Source organism: Oculina patagonica, chromosome 11, assembly GCF_052425735.1.
Source record: "Oculina patagonica isolate OP01 chromosome 11, crgOcupat, whole genome shotgun sequence".
Taxonomy (NCBI): Eukaryota; Metazoa; Cnidaria; class Anthozoa; order Scleractinia; family Oculinidae; genus Oculina; species Oculina patagonica.
Genome location: NC_135768.1, coordinates 178,870 through 206,269, shown reverse-complemented (window position 1 = coordinate 206,269; position 27,400 = coordinate 178,870). Strand labels below are relative to the sequence as shown.

Below are 27,400 nucleotides of genomic sequence, written 5' to 3'. Positions count from 1 at the left end.
CAATTAATACATTTTCTTTGTAGATTTGCTCAATTGAACAACAGTTATATTTTATTTTATATTCTAATTTTTTTTAGATTTCCCTATGTTGTCTCAACAGAGATTGCGTTATATTATAGTGTGACATCTGATGAACGACATACGATACGCGCTAGCAAGCTTTTAAAGAAAGGTCAAACGGTCCCTTGCTCACAGCGGCCCTTTATATTATAAGCATTAGAAATTTCTGTCTACTTAATCTAATAGATCCCATCATTTATAATTATCTCGTTCGTTTATACATTGTAGTGTTCCATTCTAACTGCACGGGAGTATTTTGATTTTGTGTTCTACGCGGCGTTTTCTTGTTTTAAGTTAAACTTGATTTCTGTTCGATCGCGACAGAATAAAAGCGCCCGTCGTGCCATGGCAATAAGCGATTACGTCATCGCTTAAAAAATAAAATAGTCAAAATCTATGCTAATTAAGATCAGATTTCCAAACTCCGTCACAGTTCTGATTTCCTTTGTTTTAACTAGATGAATTATTAATGAGTTTGAGAAGTTATATTCAGACATGCATCAGGCTTGGATCATTGTTAGTAATGAGTAATGTGAATATGGCGTATCAATACGTTGCGTCAAATCTTTGCTGTAGATATCCCATGGATGTTATGGGGGGATACTTGTTTGATCCATCCAAACATTCAATCACGGCTTCACTGTCAGGATTAACAAAAAATGCAATTGATTGACGCACAATTCTCTTCTTCAGTTCCTCCTCTGGAATAAGTACTCTGTGTTTCTGAAATAAAAACACCCAAGGTTATTGACTGAGAAGTATAACCCCAGAGATGGTAAACAAGGATAAACTGTAAACAGGGCTTATTTTGATGGATGATCAATCTCTATTTTCTCCTTCATTGATATCCATATAAGACATTCAAAGCATCTGCTGGGCCATGAGAAAATAGGAAATGATCAGGAAGTGGAAATTACTTGTTGTTATACATGAATGATACTCATACTGCTTTGGACCCAGTGGGGAGAACTTGTTGGTTGATATCAGAGATAGGAAGTATTAATGTACTTACCGTATTTTCTCGATTAAACGCCCCCCAGCGTTTATTTCAAACTTGGCCCAATGGAGCCAGGGTTTTTTTTTATTCCTGGAGTTTGTTTAAGCCCTATATTTCTAAGAAATGATTTTTATTCATTATGTTTGACAGCTTTATATGTAAACATTTTTAATGCATATTAAATCTTTTATAATTGTTCAAGGGGTTTATTTTCAAATACAGCTTGGAGACACAGCGTTTATTCAGGGCCCGGCGTTTAATCAAGAAAATACAATATGCCTTGTTTGCAGAACTGCACAAGATCAGAACCGGCACACACAAACTTGGTGAAGTTTCATTGTTTTGCCAATGTTTTTAATGAGTGGAATTTTCTACTTACAGTGGAAATAAGTTTGTCAGCTGTCCATCGCATCATGAGATCTCCAATATTAACTAGAACAGTTCCAGCAATAGGTCTGGCAGGCATGTATTCTTTATTCAGTGGGAGCACCTGCAAAGTACAATGTTACTATTGTAAGCGGCTACTAGTTTTAGCGAGTTGGGACAAAATCCCTAACTTAAGTACTCGCTAAAATTTGTCTCAGCCAAAATTAATGTGTGTTAAAATAATACCCCCACCCGCTAGAGGAATACAAAATCAAATATAGTGGCCCTGTTCAACTATATAGGGCAACAATTAAGAAGGGTTGGAAGAGAGCTGGGATCACTGGCATAGTTAGTGTGCTGGACTCCTGATTGAGCAACTGTGTGTTTGGGTTGTGTTCTTGGGCAACACACTTTACTCAAACAGTGCATCTCTCCACCCAGAAGGGGGGGGGGGATCGCTTTTGAAAGTGACGGGGATGTTCGTCATCTCGCTTAGGGGTGTGAATTTCTGATTTTGGTCTCGCTTTTGGTATTCCAGGCAAAACGCCAATATTTGTAGCCGTATTGGTCTCGTTTAGGGTTACACATGAAGAAATATACAAATATAAATCCTCTCTTTTAGAATTTTGGTATCTTTTAGGGGCCTAAAATAGCTTAAGCCATGCCCAGATTGGTCTCTTTTACAGGTTCTTTTCAATATTTCCAATGAGCATCCCCGTCCCATGAATATGGGAGTCCCTCCCCCCTCCCCCGGGCTGTCCACCCAGGCGTAAAAATGGCACTTCTAGGGCATGCAAATTAATAATTATTAAGAAGCTTAGTTTCATTGTAAGACCCTATCAAACAGCCTTTCAGACATGTTCCTACAGTCAGTCAGACTCACACTGTCTTGTTAAGGATGCCACATCTCCCACATGGAGGGAGAACGCCACAGACAACAAATTCAAAATGAACACAAACAACAAAATGAATGTTTTGTCACCTCTAATCCACCAACATCATCTTGAAACAACAGCGTGATGGTACCATAGTCGCTATGCTCCCCACATCGCACCTGTCCTGGTTTGATGTTAGACTCTTCAGGGAGGGGTGGGTAGTATAACAGTCGTAAGACACTTGGATTCTCTGCCATACCAATGTGTCTATGTACTTGTGTAAGAAACTTTGGGTCCTAAATTGCAAGAGGTACATGAATGTACAATCTGGAGGATGCATTTTCACATTCAAACTGGTTTACATGACCATTTTACAAAAAAAAAAAACATTTAGAGAATTCTACACAATTATAATAAAGTGCATATTCATACTTTTGGCTGGGCTAATGACAAACAAATTTTAATCATTGAGAAAGCAAAATACAGGGTGATTTTTGAGCATTGACCTTTCTGGGGAATCATACCCCTGTAAAAAATTGGAAAACAGTCACATGGTGTTGCTGCGTAATTGCTCAAGTCACGAATATTTATCAGTGAGTTATAGCGAAGCTCCCAGCGGCCCGAAAGGCCGCAGAGCGGAGCCCCATACCCATAAAAAAATTAACAGAACCCATGCTTTTGGTTTTTCATGGTCATCATGGCTAGCGGAATGGCTCGCGGACGCGTGCAACGACGACGACGACGACGAAGTCGCCCCAACATGGTGGCCATACTCCAGAAATTGGTTTAAGGTTATGGTTAATGCCAGCATACATCTTTAATATTGGACATCCATGTCATAGTCAATTGACAGCTGTCAAAACAAGGTATCTGTTGACCAGTATCACATGACCATATCGCTGGCTCACTGCACATGTAGAACTCATCGAGGTCAAATGTTTTTTTGAAGTTTACCGCTGACCAAATAATGGTTTACATTGGATCGCAGGGTCAAGTGCTATATTTTTTGCTATTATTGGTCGGTAAATTGGGAGCTCCGCTTTTAGGCTTGGCTAAATCTATTTAATAAGTACCTGTAACTTGAGCCCAATGCCGACAACTTTAAGAATTCTGAATGCTAGGTCTTTACACTTGTCGAAAAATGATGTGACCACAGGTTTGAAATCTGGAACCTCTTGATCTGGCCATCTCTAGTTAATTTTAATAATTATAACATTTACACAAATTAATACAAAACAAAATGACAAGAAAATGCACCAATCTAAAGCCGTTACACAACACAGGTCTAAATATCTGCAGACAATGTTCAACATACAAAGGTCGGCAAACATGAGGGGACTAGTCACAGGGACTAGACTACCGGGGGGAGGTTCTCATATATGAAACAGAGTGGGATGCTTGTCGGAAATTTTAAAAAGAACCCCTAAAAGAGACCAATCTAGGTGTGGCTCAACCTTTTCTTGACCCTTAAAAGATACCAAAAAACTAAGAATAGAATTTATATTTGTATAATTTATATTTAGGGGTGTCGAATGGTAAATGCGAGACTTTGGGAGACAGCGAGACTGATATCTTTTCTGCGAGCCCGAGACCTTTTTAGCCTTTCAAAAGAAATCGAGACTCCGATCGAGAAAGTGTCAAAGAAAAATTCGAGGCGACGAGAACCCTGAAATTTGGCTAAAATTGTGCAAGACACGCATTTTTTGAAGGATCATTCACCACCCCCATCTTTGTCTAATTCTTCGTGTGTAATCCCTAAACGAGACCATTATGGCTAAAATATTGGCATTTTTTTGCCCCGAACACCTTAAGCAAGACGAAATATCCGAAATTTACCCCCCAAGACGAGACAACGAGCATCCCCGTCACTTTCATATGCGAGTCCCCCCCCCCCCCCTGGGCTAGACAAGTCCCAGGGACGGTCCCCTTGTGTGTACTGACCTTTATATAGAACTCTGTGCGACATGAAATTATTATCAAGCCTTGGGCAGGTAACAATAACATATTGAATGTCTTGATTTATCACTTAATATTTATATGTTGAGTTTATGACTGGAACATGCTAAAAGAAAATTCCTTTCCTGTATGTTCTGCCCTCACGAGCCCTTGAACAGATGAGCTGTAACTAGTATACAATGCATTACACCATCAAAAGTCACAACAGTTTGAATGCCATCATTTTCGACATCACAGATGTTGCTGGACAACATGATGTGTTCTTTAAGGATGCCATGTTAGCATGATAACATAAAGTTTGGAGTGATTGATAGAAAATTATATTTCCTACCGTTGATTCATTTTGAAGCTCATTGAATTGCACATTGAAGCATTCCTTTAAATCTCCAGGTCGTGAAGGATTTAAGCTGTAGAAAACAATGTTCCTTATAATGTAAGAGAGTATTCAACCAGCCTAGTCACCGCTACCAAGAGTTAGCTCCTCCCACGCTCAAGCCAATAGTATTATGTATTTGTTATACAACTTATTTGCAAAGTAAATATTATATCATTAGGTATTTTCCCCCCCCCCCCCCCCCCCGCCCATCTCTTTTCTCCTTGAGTGCCTGGGTACTACCCCATCCATCCCCCTACCCACACCCCCAGGAGTTGGTGAGAAAATATAGTGAGAACCAAGCTGCTAAAAAGGTATATGTCAATTCTTGTAATTAGGCAGCGCTGTAAGCAAATTAACTTAAGATTTGAAAGGTGTGACATAGCATTCATTGTTGCTGATCATTAAAGGCAAATAAATATTTTGCATATTACCTTTCTCTCTCAAGTGACACCCAACCAAAGTTTTTACCATCAGAGGGGCGGGTGAATTGTGTTTTTACATGTGTTGGGAGATTAAAAAATCCATCACCTGCCTTGCGAACTTCTGAAATCTAAAAGTAAATGCAATCACTAATCAAGATGAGGTTTAACCAGTTATGTCCCTTACAACTGAAAGGCATTTTTTAATTGGACATTTTGGACGTGATGGATTCCCCTCCCTACGGTGGCTTCAAAGGGACATCAAGAAATGCAACATTTTTTTCTGAAAATACGAGTTCGAGATCGACTTTGAGATCGAGTTCGAGTTTGAGTTCGAGAACGAGTTCCAAGGTTCGAGATCAAGTTCGAGTTCGAGATCGATTGTTTTCAAGCTTATGCTAGAGGGTTATTCATTTTGTAGCAATGAAAGTGAAATTGTCTTTTCTGTTTTCATTCCTTCTGGCAGGGTGGCAAAGGGGGGGGGGGACCAATCACGCATCACGTTGAATTTTTGAGTTAAATCACCCATCACGGAGAACATTTTTAAACAATCACGCATCAGAAAGTAGCTAAGCTACTTTTTGGAGGATTTCAACATTTTCTTGGATTGGTTGCCTGTTATTGTTAGTTTTTGAGAATAAAATTATTGAATTGTTATTTTGGAACTCTAACGTTTGGGTCAACATTTTATCATGCGCAAGGCAGAGGTCAGATAGAACGTGACATCGACAAGGCCTGATACATTAACGACCATTACGACGCACTACCACGTGACATCAAACGTCAAGAAAAGACCAAAAAATGGGGTCATGGCTGAGGTCGCAGTTTATTGAGGGTCTCAAAGGAGTTTTCCGTCAGCCTTGAAACGGCCAAAAATTAACCGTTAACCGTCAAAAAGGGGCAATTTTTACCGTTAACCATCAAAAAAGCAGTTTTTTATTAACTGTCAAACCGATTTCAAGGTCTTTCAAATCTCACGATCGCGATTTCAGCAGCTCATCTCGGATTTTGGCCCTCTGGGAATCGTTTTAGCTGGGAATCCAGTTTCCATGTTCCTATAAAGTATACTCTTTCCATCTGAAAGTATTTCCGGTCTCTTAATATTAAATATTTTATTAATGATTATTAATGATTTACTGCATTAATAAAATAACTATTAGAAGTCTTGAAGTACGTTGATAAAATTTCACTTAACGGATTTCATTACTGAAAAACCAAAACATCCTCCAGATCACAAAAGTAAATATAAAAAACACAAAAAGTTCATTTTAACTTCAACTCACGGAAGAAATTTTCTGTTGATAACCGTGAACCGTCAAAACTCCTAAAATTTAACCGTCAACCGTCAAAGCAACAGCCCCATCAGGGGTGTAGCCAGGTTTTCTGCTTAGAAGGGGTTCCAGATGCTAGCCTGATAGATTATCAAGAGCCTCCGGCGCTCGTTGCTAGCTAGGGGGGTCTGGGGCATGCTCTCCCGGAACATTTTTGTATTTCACTGCACGCCCTCAGAAGTGCCGCTTCCTTGATTCTGAACACAAATTTCTAATAATCCCAATGCCAAATTTCGGTGACATTTTACAAACTTTGAATACTTGCGAGGTTATTTAGAATAAAAGTTAGTTCCAGAAGTTCTGCTTTAATTTTTTTCCCAAATTTATTTACTTAAGCTTACGTTGTCAAATGACAGAAAACATTGAAACCGACCTCTTTATTGACCTTCATTTGAATGTATTTTACTTTGAAGAGCTTTTAATGGTATTCGTCTAGGTCATATAAAGTTCACTTATCACGGAAAATCTATAAGTAAATCACATGTCACGCTCTTGTAAAATGGTAAATCACGCATCACGTTGTGATGTCCAGTCCCGCATCACGCGGCTTATTTTGGCTCCATCACGCATCACGCTGCTAATTTCGGGGCCATCACGCGTCACGCGAAAACCCTTTGCTACCCTGTTCTGGCAACATCTCAGTTTCCAGTACTTCAACATAGTGAAAAAGGGTCGTGAGTAACCAGGATCAGTGAGCAGTTTTATCAAACGTTTAGTGGAGCCAAAGAGCTGAACGTTTTAATATTAAATTTCAAATGCATTTTTTGGTATTTTAATGAAATTGAAATCCAAATTTCCAGAGAAAGCATGCTACCGGTCCTTCCCCCCCCCCCCTTAATCACTTTAGGGTTCCACTTTTGCCCCCCACTCAAATTCTTCCTGCGTATTCCCTGTACTGAAAACCAGGATTGAAGTATTCCTTGATGACTTCGTTACCTTAAACTGCTAGTTAAGGCTCTACTTCTATATTTAACAATTATTCGCCAAAGGCGAAGTGATTATTGGGCTATTGCATTTAATATCCGCACCCCCCCCCCCCTGTTGAGGACAGGTCTTTCCTTCTTACCCCTAAAGAAATCCGTTAAAACGTCTACACCTCTAAAAAAATCCACTGAAAATGCCTTAACCCCAATGAAATTCTTTGAAAATGTGCTAAACCCTCAAGAATTCCATTAGAAATCCATTCTTACCCCTAAGAATTCCATAACTTTTCACCCATTCCCCCTGAAGAATTCCCTTATATTTTTATCTTACCCCTGAGGAAATCCGCAGATTTTTGCCCCCTTATTAAGGTGCGAATTCTTGGAACAAATGACGCACATGCTAGTGCTTATTTCGTATTCATAATTATATAAACAAAACTGCTCGCCTGCTTTCAGTCGCGGAGTAGCTTACAATCCCAAGAAGAATTCTCCAGCTCACAGCACGACACAGCAACAAAAATCGATGCAAACATTTTGCAGTACATTGAAATTTATGTGGCATGAGTTTGACGCAAAACCGCGGTAAAATTTCGCAAAATGCTGCAAAACGCAACTTTGGAGGGTGAAGAAGGTTTTCATGCATTTTATAATGTTTACAGAACTAGCGAATACTTTTTAACGGTTTGCACGATTAACAATCGGCTAGGCACTCTGTTTTAGCAAGCTTTTGAGATGCCTCTTACGAAAATTTGGGGTCGTAGCTTGTTTCGTCGACGAGCATCAAGTATGGAAACTTTCAAAAGAATGTTAGAGTTGAGTTTACACGACCTTAGTATTTCCGGATTTCTGCTCCAACGATTTTCCTGAAACTTGGCTATGGTGTGTATTAAGTGAATATAAGCTGATTCCAGAAATTTAGCAAAAATATATCAGCAAAATTTTTTACTGGACGCGATTTTGTCCAAAAAGTGGGGTCCAGTTAAACGCTAGTAACACGGAAAATATTTTTCACCATCACCACTAAACGGTTCACCATTACTGAATGATAGGCGAAAGTTTTCCCAAAGTTTTATAGCTATCACGATAAAGCCGAAAAAGTTATAACGCAAAGTTTGACATGGACGAGTGCGCCTGGAATAACTACGGAGCCACCTTAAGACAACTGCAAGCCACACTGCATAGGATACGAACGAGGCAGCCGAGCCAAGAGGCGAGGCTGACTCGGCGGCAGAATCATAGAGCCGTGCGTGTAAAGCCGAAAAAATCTCAACTTCTGCGTATAAAGGGACTACAGTAGAACCTCGGTAACTCGAACTCGGATAACTCGAACAACCCCGCTAACTCAAACAAACTTCTATTTCCCTTGGATTTGAAACCCCGCTAACTCGAAAGGACTTTCGTTTCCCTTCAGATTTCGAGTTACCGGGGTTCTGCTGTATTTTAAACCATATTTGGGTGTACCGTAATGATTCGATTTAGCGCCCGGGGCGCTTATTTACTTTTGGCACCGCAAGGGAGGGCGCTTATTCGAGACAGGGCGCTTATTCGGGACAGGGCGCTTATTTAATTTTTTTGAGAAACAGCCAAATGTATCTAACAATAACAGAAACTGTAACAGTTAGAAATTGTTAAAAGTTCAGTTACTTTTAAAATAATTGTTCATTTTAGCAGTAAAGATATACATGAACTGTACGGCGAACAGTCAGGAGTTTATCTAGTTGACGTCAATGACTTCAGTAGGGCCAGTTATCCACAATAGGGGCACTTATTAGAATAGGGGTGCTTATAAGAATGGGGGCGCTAATTAGAATGGGGGCGCTTATTGGAATAGGGGCGCTTATTTACAAAAACGCATTTGAAGGGGGGCGCTTATTCGGAAGGGGGCGCTTATTGGAAGGAGGGCGCTAAATCGAATCATTACGGTAAGTAAACTTCAAATTTGGGTTGTATTGTTCTTCCCAACTGGTTCCCAGTTTCTCACTCCTTGCTAAAGAGCAAATGACCAAAATGGCGTCAAAGCGTCTCGCTGTTAAAATTTTCAATGTGGTCATTCACCCCCTTTACGATTCGACCGCCGAAAAAATGAACATCTAGAGACACGAAAATCAAAACCGGACTGCTGACTTCAAATGGAGTTTTCTTGACTTACGAGAATGCTGAAGTCGGGTAAATGCTACCGTTTAGTGTTGATTGTGTTTATAGTAATTGTTTGACTGATGATTTAATCCCAAATAAAATACTGTTTATATTTTATTTGGCACGCATTTTCGCTCCGCGCAATACTGAAAGCGAAGCTCACTAAAATTACTACATGTCATACACGCAAGAAAGTTAAAAGTTTTTTGCTTCTAACGACAAATGTTATGTTTACTTGAATAAAAATTTTGTCTCCAAATATTCCTTTACCGTTTAAGTTTTGTTTTCTGTTCATATTTTCGCTTGGGAATCGAGTTTTGCGTAACTGAACATGACACTTCGCATGCGAGACTGAAATCTCGTCTTAGCAGTTTTGATTTTGGGATTTGATTTATGAGAAGTTCTTGAAATGCAACTATCCCTTTTGTGCTCGGAAACATTTTAACCATCGCGTGTTGTCGTTAAAGAAACAGTGACAATATAAGAAAACTATTTTAAAAGAATAGAACACACATATAAGGTGGCGCTTTTGGCACAAATCGAGACAACTCGCTCGGCTCGCCCGGGCTCGCCTCGCTCCTTGTCTCGATTAGTGTCCAAAAGCGCCACCTTATATGTGTGTGCAAAAATCGCGAGCGGCACCCAAAATCTCTGCGGCTTGAGCGCTCACAAATATCAAGCTGCCTTGCTGTGCCAGAAATAATTCCTATTGAACAAATGCCCAATAAAGATAAAATGGGAAAAGGAAGGAAATCAATCATATCAACATGCCCAAAAAAAATCTCAAACAACACAAAAGAACAAGACATCATGCGTCCTAATTACCAGAAAAATGCAAAAAAAGAAAACTTTTTCATAAGAGAAGAAACCATCGAATTGTTAAAATCAGTTGACAAAAAGCTTCTTGCAAACTTTTTGACAAACAACACGTGTTAAAAACATGCAAAAAAATTGTCTGACAAAGTGCAAAAACGTTTTTTTTGACAGAAAAATGGTTGCCCCGCGAGCGGCACGCAAAATCGTGAGCTAACGTGAGTTGCGTGACATTTTTAGAGAGGGTCTGGAAACCATATTTCTAGTTCTCAGGCCCTTGGACGAGCAGAAATAAAACATGGCTGCCTAATCAGGATTTAGTGTTTGGGCCGATAAAAAACGAAACAGAACAGATATTACAAAAAAAATACGCTCAGTTAACGCGCTGTAATTTTTTGTGCCCCCATAGAAGCTGGCGAAGTGAAGCGAAGAGAAGAAATCGAGAAATAACAGGATTTGATCACAGAAGTTTATCGATCGATCGAAAGAACTTTCCCGAACAGGACCTGAACAATCGATGAAAATCGATGATCGGAAAATCAATCGATCAATCGATGACAATCGATTAATTACTGTTGATTGGCATCGATTGGCATCGGCCAATCGATGATCAATCGATAATCACACTTTGGTGGTCGCGAACTTCATCGATTGCCATCGATTGGCATTAAACACACAATCAATCCGAAGCATGAAGTAAATACTTACATACGTTGTTTTGTAAAAAAATAATAAAGCTCCTTTCCATTGAGATGAGGTTTACATCATAAGCTTTAATGTTTCTGTTTTTCATTTGAGTTTCCTACTGTTTGCTAGCGCTAGAATTCCAAAGACACTTCGTTCTTCGTGACCGAGTCAAAATGGCGGACGTGACAGGCGAAACTCATCCCCAGACTCCCACTGTTGTCTCGTTTTCGTTCCGACGTACGGACGACGTATTTTTGAGTTCTCTCTGCTAATATTTCTCTCTGCTAATATTTCGGACGAGCGAGAAGATGTTTATGACATCGAAGGCGGCCGTTTAGTGGACTACAAGACAGAATTTTAGAAAAATTACATTGTACTTAGACAGCGAGGAATTCTGTAAGTTGCGATTTCTATTTACTTTGCCAGGAGTTGGTTCGAAAGCAAACCAGACCTAAAAGCGTACGCTTCGTTGATGGAGGCGAATAAGACTTAAGCTCAAAACGTTTGTATTAAATAATTATTGCCTTATTACTGTTAAGTTAGTAAGTTTCTCGTTGTATTGACATTTTTTGGAAAGGTTATCGTTGTTGTTGCTAATAAAATATAACATACAAGAGAGACCGTGTGTTTTAACGTGAACGTATTTAACAAATACTAGTCAAATGAAAAACGATGGCAGTAAAATGATCGATTGAATTGGTAATCGATGATATTGATAATCGATGAAAATCGATGTTAGTTAATTGATCGATTGTCATCGATTATCGATGAAATTGATAATCGATGACAATCGATAATCACAAAAACTTTAGCGATCGATTGTTCATCGATTATCAATATCAATCGATTAATTGATATCGATTGTCATCGATTGTTATCGATTGCCATCGATTATCGATTTCATCGATTGTTCAGGTCCTGTCCCGAAACATCGGACTCAATCGGGCCTGTTTATTTTTTTTCTGCTTCAAGCATTGCTTCCACGACTTGATATGTTATCTGTCTGACCTCATTTTGCCAAACGGGAGTAGAAAGTTCGGTTAAAATAAAGCAAATCGCTTGGAAAAGAACCAACATTTTAGCCTATTTACCAAACTTTACCAAGTGTCTAATTAATGACGACATCATCCTGATGCCCGAAAGCGCATGCGTACTTGCTCAAAATAGGTGAAAGGGTACCACAAGTGAAAAATGTGACAAAGTGAACTATATATAAGTTAACGCGGCCGTAACTTTTTGTTAGTTCACAAATTCTGGTGAAGTCAAGGGAGGTAGTGGATGGCCAACCACTTGAATCCTGTTATAATGGCTTGTGCGGATGGTGAATTACGGGGTATAGGGGGACTCCTTTCAGTGGGAGATACCCCTGGGTGAACCCGCCTCGGCCCTACTGATAACGTGGGGGTGCTCAGAAATCCCTCGGGATTTCAAACCTCGGCAGAGGTAAAAATGCGGGACAGCCGCCTTGTCAGCGGCGGGGAAAAAGTCCTAGCCGGGGCTAGGCAAGAAACAGCCAACGAGCACCCCCCGACCAGGGTTTTGCCCTTTCGTTTGACCTGTCACGCAACGTCACGCGTGACTGTAACGCTCTGTGTCACACAATGTCACGCTGTGTGTAACACAATGTCACGATTTGTGTCATGCGTTAATTTTATTTTTCTGAACACTCAGATTAAATCCAGTGTTTATTTTCTCAAATCTGATTTCGACTCGGCTGCAAGACGTTTTTTTAATTTCTGCAGTTCTTGTTTTTTTATTTCCTGTCTCAGCCGTTCAATGTCAGGACTTCTTTGCTTTTTACTTTCTTTTGGAAGTGTGCCCTTACGAAATATTTGTTTTTGAATCTCATAACTCTCTTTCTCATTAAGAACGCTCTGAAACTCAGCATCTGTTATTTTGCCGTCAACAAGAGATTTGGAAAGAATTCGGTTGACGGTATCAAACTTTGACATGGCAAGGGCCATGATTTTGCAGTGCTTAATAAGTTTGGGCTCGAGTTTTTTGTAAAAACCGGTTAAAACTGCAGCGTTGGCACCGAACGTAGCAGCGACTATGCCAATCGGAAGAGCCGCAGGTAAGCCAATCCCTGTCATTGCAGCACCAACCCCCCCTGCTGAAAGGGCACCAGAAACGCCACCAGCAATGAAGCAAGCGTAGTTGATAATTGTCTTTGTTCGCTTGTATTTTTTTGCAACCAGCCGATAGTGGTCAACTTCTTCGCTTAAATATTTCAAAACTTCATTCGCTTTTTGCAAACGGAAGTCATTCTGTTGCGGCAGAACAGGATATAAAGTTTGGGTTTCCGCGTGTTTTACGCTGTTTTCTTCGCTAACACCATAATCAGGGGCACTCGGGAGAACATTAGCAGATGACATGGTCGTATACATAAAATTTTATTTTTGTATTTAATTTAATTTAATTCCAGCTCATATGTAAGATTTGTGCCGTTAAAATCGAATGGGTTTCCATTTTCATCTCTAATCGAAAGAGTCAGAGATGATACATTTTCTTCAGCAGAAACGTCGCGCAAGACGTTAAGATGTGTATTTGGTAACAAACTTTTTCATACGGTTTTCCACGTATGTCAAAAAACGCTAAAAGGCTTGTTGGCTTACCATTTAGCAAGCTTTGTTGCTTGTCGATAAGGTCACAGTCGATAAAGTAATTTTTAGGATTTGAAACATTATTTATCTCAAATGTTTCAAAATATTCTTTTTCAATACTTGCGTGATTCTCAAACCCAGGCAAATTAAAGAACTTAATAAGACTTTCATTTAGTCCAATAGTTTTTAAATTGGGCTCTTTTGCTCTTATTATCAAAGAACGACCTGTAATGCCTTTTGTTACAGAAAACATGTTTTTCTCTGGAAATCCTTTTTCAAAAATACTTCCAATGTCATCGAGTGAGTAGTTTCCTTGCCGTATATAACGCGCCTTCTCTTCCTTGTTCGCTTGTTTATAAAAAACTATTCCATCCTTTTCCAAACTATTCCAGCTGTTGTAAAGAGAACAACTTAAAAGCCGGATATAGCTTGGTTTTGGAATAGGCTGGTCAAAATAAACAGTGTGAGGATTTTCTGTTGTGGTGACAGTGAGCACAACCATCTTTATAATTATCTTTTGAAAAATAAATCTTTAATATAAAATGGCTCCGCCTATTCCGAGAGCTGATGACATTTCTCAATCAATTTTTCTTGATTCCAAAGAAAGAGATTTTATGAAGTGGATGAAAACCCCAGAAGCAACTACAATTTCTGAAGCGGCAAAAGACAAGGCATGGAAACCTTTTCTTGCAAAATATCCAAACGCTGACCGAACAAAATTTGTTGCACAGGTTGAGTTCGCGTACAACCACACAGCAACGGCAGACATTTATTACAAGGCAGAGCAAGGCCATTTGATAAATGTTTTTGGCTCTGACAGCAAATATTGGAGCCAGGATATGAAAAATGCACTGGGGGTGAATCAAATTTCTGGCGGTTTTCCACAACAGCTAACACCAAGTGGCGCAAAAGGCTCATCTTTGCCAATTCCCGCTGTTGGATTTCACGAAGCCGCACCGAGTTTGAAAAAAATATTTAACAGCAAAATTAACATCTACGTAACACCAGATCAATATTTCACAACGAAATTAAGAGAGATTTTTCAAAAAACAAAACTGAAGCATACATCAGGAAAAGAGTCAAAAAGGTGGCTTGCTAGCCCAAATATTGGCTACTGGCCTCAACAACTTAACTTTGCTGTCTGGTGCGCGACAACAGGCAGTGGGATAAGTCGTGAAATTTTTGATGAAGAACACTCAGATCTCAGTTTGCCACCTGTTGTGCGTAATTTTTACCTTTTTCACGTTTATTTTACAATAAGGCGAATATTGTTTCAGATGGGCGGAATTCAGAGCGTAAGCGCCTTGCCAGGCGACCCAACGTTTAGCGAGTTCGACAACAAATACGATGTGGCTTCGTACAAAAGAATATGCGCTGAGTTCGGTGTCGACCCGTCAAGCGATTTTCGTTTCACAAGAGGCGCAAACCACGGACTTGGTGACGTTTATATCTGGTTTACTAACATTGGACCAAAAAATTCTGGAGCAAAATACCCCGATTACGATAAATTTTCGGACGAAGGGGGAGCTGCAAGCAAGGGTAACTTAATTCAATATATCGAGCCAGACGACGCTGCATATGCACAGGCAGACTGGTTTTGTCCTAACGCCGCAGAAGGGCTGACTCAGGCAGGTTTGTCGAGAGTAAACCAGTCGATAGAGGCTTTTGTCTACTGTATTCTGGGTTCGCAGGTCAACGTTCGAAGTAGCATACTTGGCACAGGCGGCCGCGCAAAGGAGGCTCAAAGTGAGTTCCTCGTGTTGGTTGAAGACGCTATAAGGTAACCAGATCTGGCAAAGTCAGTTCAAAGATACCAACTTTCTATCGATGAAGCGAAGGTTCGGCTTAACCTTGCTGTCTGCCCTGGTGCCTGGCTGATGCCGGGTAGTATGGTGATAAACACAGAAAGCGTTGTCGGCTACAACAATCAGCTGAAGCAGGCTGTAGCAGGAATGAAAATAGGATTGAATAATGATGTTAATAAATCAACAAAAAAAGCAGCTCTTAAACTGATGGCCGGAGGACCATCAAAGGTAAACCCACCAAACAGCCACCCTTCAAATCCTATACACAAGGAGTCCCAAAGGGACACAAAAAAAACTACGGCACCAGTGAGCACAGAAGGTGCTAAATCTGAAAGCGCGCAAAGCGCAAAAGCGACGAAGGTCGAAGTCAATGATACACACGAAATAAACAAAGCAACTGTCGCTGTTGGCGCGGTTGGAGCTGCAGCTTTGCTCTACGCCCTTATGCGTTAACGTCTCTTTTTGATGTATTTTTCAACAAGAAAAGCAACCACAGCAAGGATATAAGCAGCCAGGTGTGTTCAGCAAGAAAACCGATGGCTTGACCCGCGGTTTTGAAAAGAAAGCTCACAATCGAGCCAATGAGCCCTGGCAGAGCTGATGCAACCTTTGAGCCAACATCTTTCAGGCCTTTTCCCAAAGCTTTGCCGGTAGCCTTCAAAGAGTTTGTAATGGCCCCAATAACAGCACCAATCGTGACACCAGCAGCAAGAAAGATCGCTGTAACTGTCACGCCATTTTTTTTGAAGATTTCTTTGATCCTCTCACGAAGTGGAAGCTCTCTTTCTCTTTCTGCAATCTGTGTTCGCAAACGCGCGAGCTCCTCGGTTCTTTCTGCAACTCTGTCTTCAGCCGCTTGTTTTTCTGATGGTGAGGCATTTTCATCTTCAATAACTTTTTTGTCTTCCTCGTTTTGGCGCTTGAGCTCATCTTCTTGCTCACGAAGTTCATCAAAAGTTTTTGTTTCGTTAAGCCTTTCTTGCATTGTGCTTATTTCAGTATTTTTTTCTGAAATGCTTGCCCTGAGTTGGTCGACTCGTGTTTGATCTTTCTCTTTCTGCTTAGCTTGTTTTTCAAGAGCAGCAACTTCTGTTTTTGCGTTTTCAAAATCCTTTTCAAGATTTTTTTTCAGTTGCTTAAGTCTGCGCAATTCTGATTCATTTTCAACATTTGACCCAAGTTGATCCATCTTGGCTTTTGTTCGCTCGATTCTGATTCTCAGATCTTGCTCTTCTTGGGCGGCTTTTTCTTTTTCAAATTCAATTTTTTGTCTTTCTTTAAGTTGTTTTTCGGCATCTCTTAATCTTTTGCGTTCATTTTGTATTTTTTCTTTTTCCTGTGAAATCAGAGTTTCGGTTTTTGGACCAAGTGCTTTTTTAACGAAAGTTTTGTTTAAGAAATCAGAACGCAAACCGCTTCCGTCATCTAATACTATCTTTGTTTCACCACCCTTTGGACCTGCCACAACAATTTCCATTGGTTTTTTTGATGAAAAACGAATTGGCCCAAGTTTTCCAAAATCCACTTTTTGGTACCTTTTCTTTATAAAATCTTTTACATTTTGTATTTCTTTTTCTTGATCTTCAGGTGATAAAATGTCACTCGTAACATTAGTAGAAACGTTTCTTATGTCCAATAATGAAGTATTTGTGTTCCTTCTTAAATTTCTTAGTCTTTCTTCTATGTCTTCGACATAATTAGGTAACAATGGTGTTTCTTCGTAGGATGTGTCTGGCAGCCCGCTCTGTTCGTGCTGCATTGTTTGCATTTCATATTCTTCACCTTTTTGTTTGGGTGTGGATATCAACCCGGGCTGAAATGGTCGGGTTGTGTCGACCTCTTGTTCCTCTTCATCATCGTTATCACTGTTGTGGTCAAGATCTCGGTCCAAATCAGGGTCCTCGTATCCAAAATCACCACCACCTGTTGCCATCACGTAATTTATATATATTTTCAAATTAAACTTTTCAATTTAACAATAAAACCAATCGAGAGATGGCTGCTGTTCAAGAAAACCTTCGACCGGGACGCACGGAGAAAATCCTCGGCGCACTGAAAGCCGAGCGCGCTGTAAAACGAATCACTTTTGACCGCACTGAAGCCAATCCAGAGGAAACGTTGTATGTTTCAGTGCCAAAGTTGAACGAAAACGAGGTCATTGTGCCTGGCTCGCTGGCGCTGCGCTTCAACATCGACTTGAGCGGAGGCCATGCCAACAACTTTCTGGTTGACAACGTCAGCCGAGCTCTGGTCGACAAGTTTGTTGTAAAGTACGAAGGCACCGTCGTGCAGGACACGGTTGGCTATGACATCTACAAAATATTTGAGGATTTTTTCCTTTCGCAGGAGGAGCGCGACGACAGGGTGCCAGAGGGCATTCAGAGCGAGGACCTCAACAAAATTCGCTCAAATGCTGGCGATAAGAAAACTTCAGGAGTTGACGCAGAAAAAAAGCTGAATGAGCTATATGGAAATAAATACCGGATACGCCTGGAACACCAGATTTTAACTGACCACGGTGCATTTTATCCACAGGCACTATACAACGATCTTGTTTTTGAACTGAAGCTCGCGGCAGCCGAACATGTTGTAAGAGGCTCAGATGCAACAAAACTGAAATACAAGCTGACAAACATACAGCTAGAGTACGAAATGATAAGAAGCAAGGAAATTGCAGATGAGGCGTTCAGCGCTTACTCGGGCGGCAAAGAGTTCGCTTACGACCACATCCAGCGTGCCGAAGTTGTTACTTTTGCAAAAGGATCCGACACACGTCTTAATCTTAAGGTCAACCCTCAGAGGAGGTCCCTAAAAGGTATCTTGCTACTTTTTATAGAGCAATATGCCAAAGGTGCAAGGATCTCGGAAAAGTACATTAACCCAGACCTTACAAAAGTAAGCGTCACTGTCAACGGCTCGCCAAACATGCTGTACAACAACGGCATCGAAGGAATGGACATATGGGAAGAAGTTAAAAGATTCTACATGAAAGAAAAAAATAAAACGCAGCACATGACCCTGCAAAAGTTTTACACAGAAGACAAGTTCGGCCTTCTGATTGATCTGCGTTCCATGGCTGACCACTCGATGCACGGAAGCGGCAAGCGCCTTGTGAACACAAAGGACGGTGTCCAGCTTGAGCTAGAGAGGAAAACAAGCGGCTCAGGTAATTTGAACTGCCACATTTACGTAATCAGCGACGCCCAGATGAACATAATTAACAGGCAGTTAGAATCTGTGCTTTTATAATATACGAACGCAAACGAAGTTCTGTTCTGACATGGATCCTTCCAATATTCCCTTCAACGCCCTCATTGTGGGACCAACAAACTCAGGAAAAACAAGGTACGTGGTCAATCAGCTTTGTGGCCCTTTCCGAGGCAAGTTTGACTACATCGTGCTCATATGCCCGACTTTCGCGCACAACAAGACTTATTATCGCTTTGCTGAGGAAGATCTTCGATTTTTTGTTTTCATTTGCGAGCAGCACGAGGTTGAATCTTGGTTAATGCTTTCAAGATTTCTTTTTGAGGGTGCGAACACGCTTATCATCCTCGACGACTGCGCTGCTTCTAAAGATGTGAAAGGGCGAACGGGGGAGTTGGTGAATCTTGCTTTCTCTGCTCGCCACGCAGGTTTGAGCGTTTGGGTGCTGACTCAAAAAATGACAAGCATTACATCCTCATTCCGCGAAAATGTTGCGGCAATCGTTTTCTTTTACACCCCCTCTGCCAAGACCACGAAGGCAATCTTTGAGGATTACGCTGGCGAACTTTCCCATGAAGATTACAAAGAAGTCATTTCAAAGCTAAAAAAAAATAAGTTTTCGCATCTTGTTATTTCTCATCGCCACCCTTACGGCACAAAATTTTTTTATTGAACATATTTTTTAGAGTAATAAATGGCTGACCCGTTCGCAACTTCCACTGATATCACTGCAAGTGAACGAATTATGTTGGAAACGTCCGTAATGGAATTGCTTGAACCTGAACCAGGCAGTATGCCGTCAGAGATGCAAGCAGCGAGACCTGACATTCCAGCTTTACGTGAACAGCTTGCAAGACTTGTTTCAACAGGCAAGTCTAAAGAAGCAATCGGTGTGCAGCTAACTCACGATCAGGTAAAGCGCTTGACCGAGAAAGACGTCGAAAAGTACTTCAAGAGGTACGAAGCGTATGTTGGGGCCAAGACCACAGAAAATCTTATCGACAGCGCGCTCACTCTTTTTACGAAAGCCGCAAGTCTGTTCGTGCCCTTAAAAAATATTGAAGCTTTGCAAAAAGAGCTAAAAAATGACTACATCATCAACAACGAGCTTTCCAATCTTGTCGGCGGTTTGTCTTTCAAATACGGCAAGTTTCTTGCTCCAGCTTCTGTTGCTTTGATAACAGCAAAGCACATTGATTACAGCACAGCGCCACAAGCGACTCTAGAAAGCGAGCATAAAGATCTTCCTGAGTAAATTACTAAGCAATGCTAAGAAAATGCTAAGTAATTACTGAACAATGCTCATTAAATGCTGACCAAAAAAGTTTGCTAAGCATTTTTCATTTAAATATATTATTTTTTCTAATAAATGGCGGACCCTGGAACACAAATACCGAGCGAACCTGCAGTTGTTCAAGAAAACGTTCCACAAGTCACTTCAACAACTCCTGCAACAAAACCTGCCAAAAATCCAAAGCGAGTGGCTGCTGGCAAGCTTGCAGCTGAAAAAACAAAACAGGCTCGTGAAGCACAGAAAAAAGCTGCTGTCGAGGCCGCTGCCATAATTGCAAAAGAAAAGGAAAAGAAATCTGCGTCTGCTAAGCGAAATGTAACTCCACCCATAACGGAACCAGCTCCGACCGAGTCTCCGCCGGAATCCAGCGGTCTAAGCACAAATCAATGGATCTCTTTGATGAGTATTGGCGTTGCAATTATTACAACTTATGTCAAACGCGAAGACATCAAAGCCTTTATCAAGAGCAAAACCCACCCAGCCAAAGGCACGGCACCAGAACCCGAGCCAGCTCAAGAGGCTCCTGCAGAGCGGCAGCGAATCAGCGCATCATCGAAAATTCCGCAACCAAAAAGAGGAATTCGTCCGATGGATTAATAAACTTTCAATTAAATATTTTTTCATCATTTTATAATAAAATGTGGAAAGTCCCTGACATCCAACAGTTTATGTTAACCGTTGCTGCAGTTTCAACGGTTGGCTTGGTTTGGATAAATTTCACGGAAAAGTGCGTCAAAACAATCGTTTGGATTGCAAAAAACCCAGATATTTTCGTGAAAGTGCGCGAAAGCGCTCAAGAAGAAGGGGAACAATGAATTTTCAATTAAATGTTTTTTTTTATTTTATACTGAACTAAGTTCTACCGTCATGTCCGACAACAAACTCGTGAAAACACTCATGGATGCAGCCACCATTACAGGTCTAGCCGCCGGAATCGGCTGGGCTGCCAAAAAAGTTGTGAAAGAAAACTTTACATCCGACCCAAGCAGCAGTTTTATGAACTATGTAAAGTTCACAGCCGTCATGACAGGCAGTCTTGCACTAAAACAATATCTCGAGGACCAAAAAATCCTCCCAACCAATTAAAAAAAATTCGCATAATATAAGAACAAAGACACACAATGGCAAGCATCGCTATTATGGCTGGCGGAGCGATCTTAAACGCCGCTGCTTTCATTGGTGGCAACTACCTTGCTCGCGCTTTGGGTGGTGGTGATGATGCTGCTTTGAAAGAAAAAGAAAGACACGACAAAGCTCTCGAGGCTTACCAGGCAGCTTACGCGAAATACTCTCGCGACCGCACCAAGCTCCTCGACTGGATACAAACCAACGCGGAAATAAAAGAGCAGGCCAAACAGAACTTCACTAACACTGACTACGCTTTCAAACTCTACAACCAGGCACATCCTGACAAGCAAATGATTCCTCCAAAAGAGCCAAAGTTTTCTGATTTTTATCAGCCAAGCGAGCAGCAGAAACAAGGTGAACTTATGTTCGTTGGCGCTGGCGCGCTTGCACTTGGGTACGCTGCCTTTCGGTTTCTTTAAACTTTTCTTTTTTTCTTGTATACGCATGGATGCAAAGATCTCGAAAGTCTACTATAGCCCCCAGGGCTATTGGAAAGGAATTGCCGCGATAAAAAAATTAGCCGAGGCTGTCAAGGTTTCCGAAGATGCTGCTAAAAAGTGGCTCGTTAAGCAGGCCCTTTGGCAGATCTACCTTCCGGCACCCCGATACGTTCCTCGCCCAAAATTCGATGTTTCTACTCCAAACGCGGTCCACCAGGCGGACCTTCTTTTTCTGCCACACGACAAACTGCCGCGAGGGCGAAAAGTTTACAAATACGCGCTGACTGTTGTTGACGTTGCCAGCCGTTACAAAGAGGCCGAGCCTTTGACCTCCAAAGATTCAACTGAGGTTGCAAAAGGTTTTCAGACAATTTACAGGCGAAGTGCACTAAAATGGCCACAGATGCTGCAAGTTGACCCCGGGCGCGAATTCATGGGCGCTGTTACCAAAGAAATGGAAAATCACAAAACCTATATTAGGCGCGGGCGTGTTAACATCCACAGAGATCAAGCCATTGTTGAACGTTTTAATCAAACACTGGCAGAGCGCCTGTTTGGTTATCAGTACGGTGTCGAGTTGACCCTGCCATCTGGCCAGCGGTCGACAGCGTGGGTAAAAAGGCTACCCGAAGTTGTTGCCGCTCTGAACAACGAAGTAACCAGTCTTACTGGTAAGAAACCAGCTGCCGCAATCAAAGAAAAGGCTGTTTCGTCAAAACCGTCCTCAAAATATACAAGACCTGTTGGCAAGAAAGAAAAAAAACTCCCCTCTCTCATTAATGTGCGCTATCTCTACCAACCTGGTGAGCTGGAAGGTGGTGTAAAAAGGGCAACAGATCCGATTTGGTCATTAAAAGTCTACAGCATTGAAAGGTCTGTTACTAAACCTGATCAGCCAGTGCTTTATTACTTGCACGATGGTCCCAAGCGCGGCTTCGTGCGTGAAGAATTGCTTGTTATTCCTCCAAATACACAGTTACCACCTTCGCGAAGCGAACCCTAAAAAAGCTATAAAAGTTTTGAGCTTATACCCGTAAGCATTTGTATGTATTCCATCATCCGCTATCCATCGCTTTGAGTCAAAAGGCGACAGCGAGACTTTGTTTAGATGCATTCCGTAAATCTCATGACCCTCGCTTCTAAGTATGTTCATTCCATGCCATAACTGCTTAGCGCTAAAAAGCGTTTCCTTATACTGTTCATGTACAATTTGCTTCTTTACAACGCTCTTTTTTACACCCTTCGCTTTTTTGATTTTTTTTTGGTCTTCGGTTTGCGCCCCATAAATTATTGAGTACATTTTCGGTCTGAGACAAACACACTCTGATATGGGGGTTCCTGCGCATTCGTCTTTCATTTTTCCCAAGACCTTTTTGTTTTCGTATGAATGGAGTGGATGCTCTTTTGGGTAGTCGCTTGTATCATACAGAGTTTTGTTCCATTCCATGTCTTCGTAGATGTCATCTGTTTCGATCTCGAGCAAAAGGCTGTCTGTGTCCGTATACAAGAGCTCGCAACGTGGACCGTATACCTTTTTCAGATGGTTGTAAAAGAAATCATACATTAGTATCTTGCTGTTGTCAAGGATAGTCATCCCAGTGTAAACAGGCTTATTAAGAATAAGCTTGCTTTTGCGCATGTCTATTCCAACCAGATCGTTAGAAAACATTACATGCCTTGAGTACAATGGGCTTGCAATCAATTTTCGTATTTTGTTTGTTTCATTGCTTCGCACTATTTTTATGTCAACACGGTTACGCAGGTTTTCCATTGTTTTTCCGAAAACTGAGTTATTCATGAGCTTGTAAAAGTTCTTTTCAAAGTCGTTTTTTGCTTTTTTCCTGAATTCTGTGTTCATCCGGATGTACGGCTCCATCCAGCATTCTTGTTCGAACTCCATTACTTTGTGAACTTTTTTTAGTTTCATGCCCTGCTTAAGATAAAACTGCAAGTTTCGGTAATGCACAACATAGTTACTTTTGTCCTCAAGAGTCAAAACAAGCTTTTCGCTGTCTGGTGGGTCCAGATCAAGCTTATCTTTTAATTTTTTTTGGTAATCAGAATAAAGTTCCTCGCTTATTTTCTTTTTCTCTGGTGCCAATGGGTAGCTGTTGTGCTCTTCATGAAGTTCTGCGGGGTATTCAAGGTCTACCTCCAATATCCAGCCAGTTCTTGCAAACTCCTTTTTTCTCATTATTTCTTTTTCAGTCGGCATAACTCTTTTCCATTTGAAACCACTTTTTGGCAGTGGCTTGCTCATTGCCCACCCATAAAGGTTGTTTGCATCAAGGTACATTATGTATTTTTTTGGCTTGCTTGGGTCATAGCCTTTAACATAAGGATTGTTTGCCTTTGCATATCTCTTGCTAACCATGGAAATACCTCCTCTTATTCCCCTTTCGACAAATAGATGCATTTCTGAGTCTGTAAGGAGCTCAAGCTGCACGCCTAGCTGTCTTTTTCAAGAGTGCGTCCCAAGAAAGGCCAGGCGACGTGTAATAATTCGCAGGATCCAACCCGTACTGCTCAAGGCAGATTTTTCGGAAGTTTTCGAAAACGTCAGCCAACAGGGACACGTCTGTTTTCACGTATAGGTCGTGGTAGTCACCAAGCGTTTTGCATCCAAAAGCTTCCCATACCCTCTTTGCGTGATCGTACTCTTCGTCTGTTATGTGCTCGTCGTTTAGCTTGCTGTAAAACTTTTCTTTGTCTGGCAGACTTGTTTCGTCAAGCCTTTCCCACGATTCCATGTATTCGTAAGGGTAAATTCCCTTTTTTAAAAGAAGTTCAAAATTTTGTGAAGAAAGAGATTTTGTTATTTTCAATGACTCTTTCGGTGTTGCGCTTACAAGTGAATCGAGGCTTCCTTGTAGAAAGTTCAAGCTGTCAATAAAGCGCAGACCGCCAAATGAAAATGTTATGTATTTCTCCATGTTGTTGGCTACGCATTTCACCTCTTTTTGTGTCGATTGAGACAGCTTTGACATCGCCTGCATTAAATGGTGTGCATCATAGCCCCTAAGGTTGTGAAATACAACTGGTATTTGGTCCGTTTTTGGTTTTATTCTCATTTTAAGGTTGCATGCGTTGTGCGCGGCTCCTCGAAACTTGCCTGTTATGTGGCAATGGTCCTTAACTGCATCTCTGAAGTTTTGCTGAAGCAAAGGTTGTCCACAGCATAAGCAGTCATCTTGTTCTTCTGCAGCTTCTTTGTGCTCTTCTTCTGTCAATCTTTTTAGAATGAGAAACGAACTGTCATGTTCTTTCTTTGCATTGTAATAACATTTTTTATGCCATTGCCCATCATAAGTGTATACTCTACCTGTTTCACTTATCCATACAGGTAAAGAGTCTAAAAAGTAATCTTTTATCAAACTTTTTTCACAAATATGGCAATCAGTTGCATTTTTAAATTTTTCCCAATCTATTGCTGTCATCACAAGAGGTTTTGGCGATGACAAACTATTTCTTATTTTTTTCTCTTCCTCTTGAAGACAGTTCAAAAACACTTCAACAGCATTTTCACCTCTGTAAACCACTGGCCGTTCATTTCTTCCGTCACTCCTTACAACTGTGTAAGCAAAACCACATGCCTCGTGCTGTTCTGTTTTCTCAGTGTAGCTTTTTTGCTTGCTCTCTGGCCCACGCTCGCATCCTTGAATCTTTCTGACCAAAGCCTCAAAGTCCGCATATATCACGTATGGCACCCTCATCTGTTTGTGATGATTTTGGAAAGAAAGGGTGTTTTTCCCCTCTTCCGGCATCTCGATCCTTGTTGGCCTGCCGTTCATGCCATTGCAATGTTTTTCATGGTTCTCGAGCAAGTCCGCTCTTGTGAAACCGGTCAAACACATCATGCAAAAGTGTTTTGCATGTTGATGTTTGCTCTGATCAAAGAGTAACGCGCTTACTCTTTTTACAAAACAGTAGTGCTGAATTAATCCTGACTCAATCAAAATAAGGCAAATACGAGGAATGGTTTTTTCTTTTTTGCTTATTCTGTGCACAATCACACGATTGTCTTCCCAGCCGAACACATTTATTGAGAGGTTGCTGTTTTGCCTCTCGAGTTTGTCAATCTGTTTTACAGGTGTGGGGAAATCGATGCGTCTGTAGTTAATTCCGTCGTTGGCCGGGTATTTGCTTGTTCTTTGAAGGTTTTTTCCGTCCCTTGGAGGAAAAAGTGCAGCTCTCAAAGCCCACTTCAAACATTCGTTATCCCTGTTTTGCACGTTGATTATTGCTTTCTTTTTTGCCAAATTGGCTGGGAGAGGCAAATAAGTTCCTCCGCGCAATGGCTGATAGCGTGCAACATTGACGTACGCTTCGGTTATTCTTTCAATAACCCAGCCTGAGCCGCGCTCTGACCAAGCCTCAATTTGACCTTTTGCTCTTTCAATAAATCTATCGAAATCTTGTTTTATCTGTTGTTTATTATTTTCGTTAAAAACGTGCGGTTCTTTTTCTTTAAAATAATGCTCCATCTCTTGTGTTACACCAGTCTCAAAATTTTCTTTTGTAAATTTTATTTTCATCTCAAAACTTACTTTTACGCTTTTCAAATCTCTTATTTCATTCTCTACCAAATAAACAAACTTTCCTTTTGTTTTCTTTTGAAAGACAAAAAGGTCTTTGCTGATTCGGCTTCCTTCTGGTATGGTCATTTTCCACACTCGTAGCCATTCATTGAAATCGGATTGGGCCAATAAAAAATTGTTGTTCCATTGTGGATTTTCTTTAAAGCCGCGAATTTCCTTCAAGAGTGCTTGCAAAACTTCTTTCGAATAACTTGCAGCAGTCATGTTGGCGTTTATACCAATGAGAAACATTTGTTCAATAGGAATTTTTTCTGGCACATCAATGGAGCTTGAGATTTGTGAGCTCTCAAGCCGCATAGATTTTGGGTGCCGCTCGCGATTTTTGTACACACATATAAGGTGGCGCTTTTGGACACTAATCGCGACAAGGAGCGAGGCGAGCCATGGCGAGCCGAGCGAGTTGTCGCGATTTGTGCCAAAAGCGCCACCTTATATGTGTGTATAGAATATTGTGGGGGTAATGACCTAGCATTGACCTAGCATTGTTGTCCGCTTCAGTTGTCATGGCAGTGTGTGCCATGACTCAAGAGTTTTTCGTATAGTCTCCTTTGTCGATGCATTTTTGAAATCAATTTGATGGTCGTGCATCCATGCACGGTTTGCAATATTCGATCCTTTGTTATAATGTTTAACATTTCTGATGTGTTCTTTTCTTCGCGTCTATAGACATCTGCCGGTTTCTCCAATGTAGCTCCAACTGCAGTCATTGAAAAAAAAATGCTATTTAACGTTGAAAAAATTAAAAGATTTGTCAAGAGTTATCAATTGATCTGTCAAACCCGTATCCTGCGTAGCAGACATCTGTGTACGTTTTTTAGTGCGTTTAAAAGAGTGCGCGATCGCGAGAATATGCGCGCTGTAAACTACGGCACCTGCTACGCAGGCTATCAAACCCGTATCATTTATGAACACCAGAGAAATAACATTTTTTTCGCATATTACTTAAAATACAATTTACCATATTTTGGTCATTTCAAACAAATATAGTTCTATCGAAAACCATTCAATATCTGTTCTTACGAACAAACATGAGTATTTCGCTTGTTGGCACTTACCGATAAGTACAACTAGTTAAGCTTATGCTAAGCTGTTAAAAAGATAAAAACAGCTGATAAAAAAATGCTAAAAGAGCTCAGTCAGGTTTAGTATAATACCTCTGCGTCAGATATTCCGTGATTTGTTAAATACACAAATCCAATCGTACTGAAAGCTGTGTGTATCTTATCTGCTAGCATTTTAACAGATTCTTCATCGTGGGCAGGAGGGTTTTGGCAATTTAAACCCATGGCACCAAAATCCACAACTGGGATTATTTCGTCCGCCATCTTGCTTCACCAGTAAGGGATAAACTCGAGGGCTCTGGTAACACTGACTACCGGATGTTGT

The 27,400-nt window shown here is 40.9% G+C and overlaps 3 protein-coding genes across 3 annotated transcripts; 1 reads left to right on the top strand and 2 right to left on the bottom strand.

Moving 5' to 3' along the window:
* Positions 1 to 549: 549 nt before the first annotated feature.
* Positions 550 to 27,400, bottom strand: LOC144629538 (uncharacterized). Its single transcript, XM_078487768.1, has 7 exons — positions 27,169 to 27,400; positions 5,062 to 5,180; positions 4,586 to 4,661; positions 3,372 to 3,488; positions 2,406 to 2,594; positions 1,437 to 1,547; positions 550 to 783 (listed from the first exon to the last, which is right to left on the bottom strand). Exons 1-7 carry the CDS (start codon positions 27,337 to 27,339, stop codon positions 607 to 609), a joined length of 960 nt encoding a protein of 319 aa, XP_078343894.1. The 5' UTR covers positions 27,340 to 27,400; the 3' UTR covers positions 550 to 606.
* LOC144630743 (uncharacterized) lies at positions 17,343 to 18,596 on the top strand. Its single transcript, XM_078489113.1, has one exon. The coding sequence runs from the start codon at positions 17,343 to 17,345 to the stop codon at positions 18,594 to 18,596; it is 1,254 nt and encodes a 417-aa protein (XP_078345239.1).
* LOC144629990 (uncharacterized) lies at positions 19,644 to 26,311 on the bottom strand. Its single transcript, XM_078488250.1, has 3 exons — positions 26,233 to 26,311; positions 24,529 to 25,680; positions 19,644 to 19,726 (listed from the first exon to the last, which is right to left on the bottom strand). Exons 1-3 carry the CDS (start codon positions 26,309 to 26,311, stop codon positions 19,644 to 19,646), a joined length of 1,314 nt encoding a protein of 437 aa, XP_078344376.1.

Bases quoted from the DNA above. Each gene is read 5' to 3' on its own strand.
- LOC144630743 (XM_078489113.1), top strand. From the start codon at position 17,343: ATGGCTGCTGTTCAAGAAAACCTTCGACCGGGACGCACGGAGAAAATC.
- LOC144629990 (XM_078488250.1), bottom strand. From the start codon at position 26,311: ATGCGGCTTGAGAGCTCACAAATCTCAAGCTCCATTGATGTGCCAGAA. The intron at 25,681-26,232 runs GTATAAACGCCA...TGCCTCTCCCAG, and splicing joins TGAACAAATGTTTCTCATTG to CCAATTTGGCAAAAAAGAAA. The intron at 19,727-24,528 runs GCAAGTTTCGAG...CTGTTATCAAAG, and splicing joins GGACCATTGCCACATAACAG to CAACAGAAGCTGGAGCAAGA.
- LOC144629538 (XM_078487768.1), bottom strand. From the start codon at position 27,339: ATGGCGGACGAAATAATCCCAGTTGTGGATTTTGGTGCCATGGGTTTA. The intron at 2,595-3,371 runs GTACTTATTAAA...CTTGCAATTTAG, and splicing joins GCATTGGGCTCAAGTTACAG to GACCCAAAGTTTCTTACACA. The intron at 1,548-2,405 runs GTGACAAAACAT...TGTACTTTGCAG, and splicing joins ATGATGTTGGTGGATTAGAG to GTGCTCCCACTGAATAAAGA.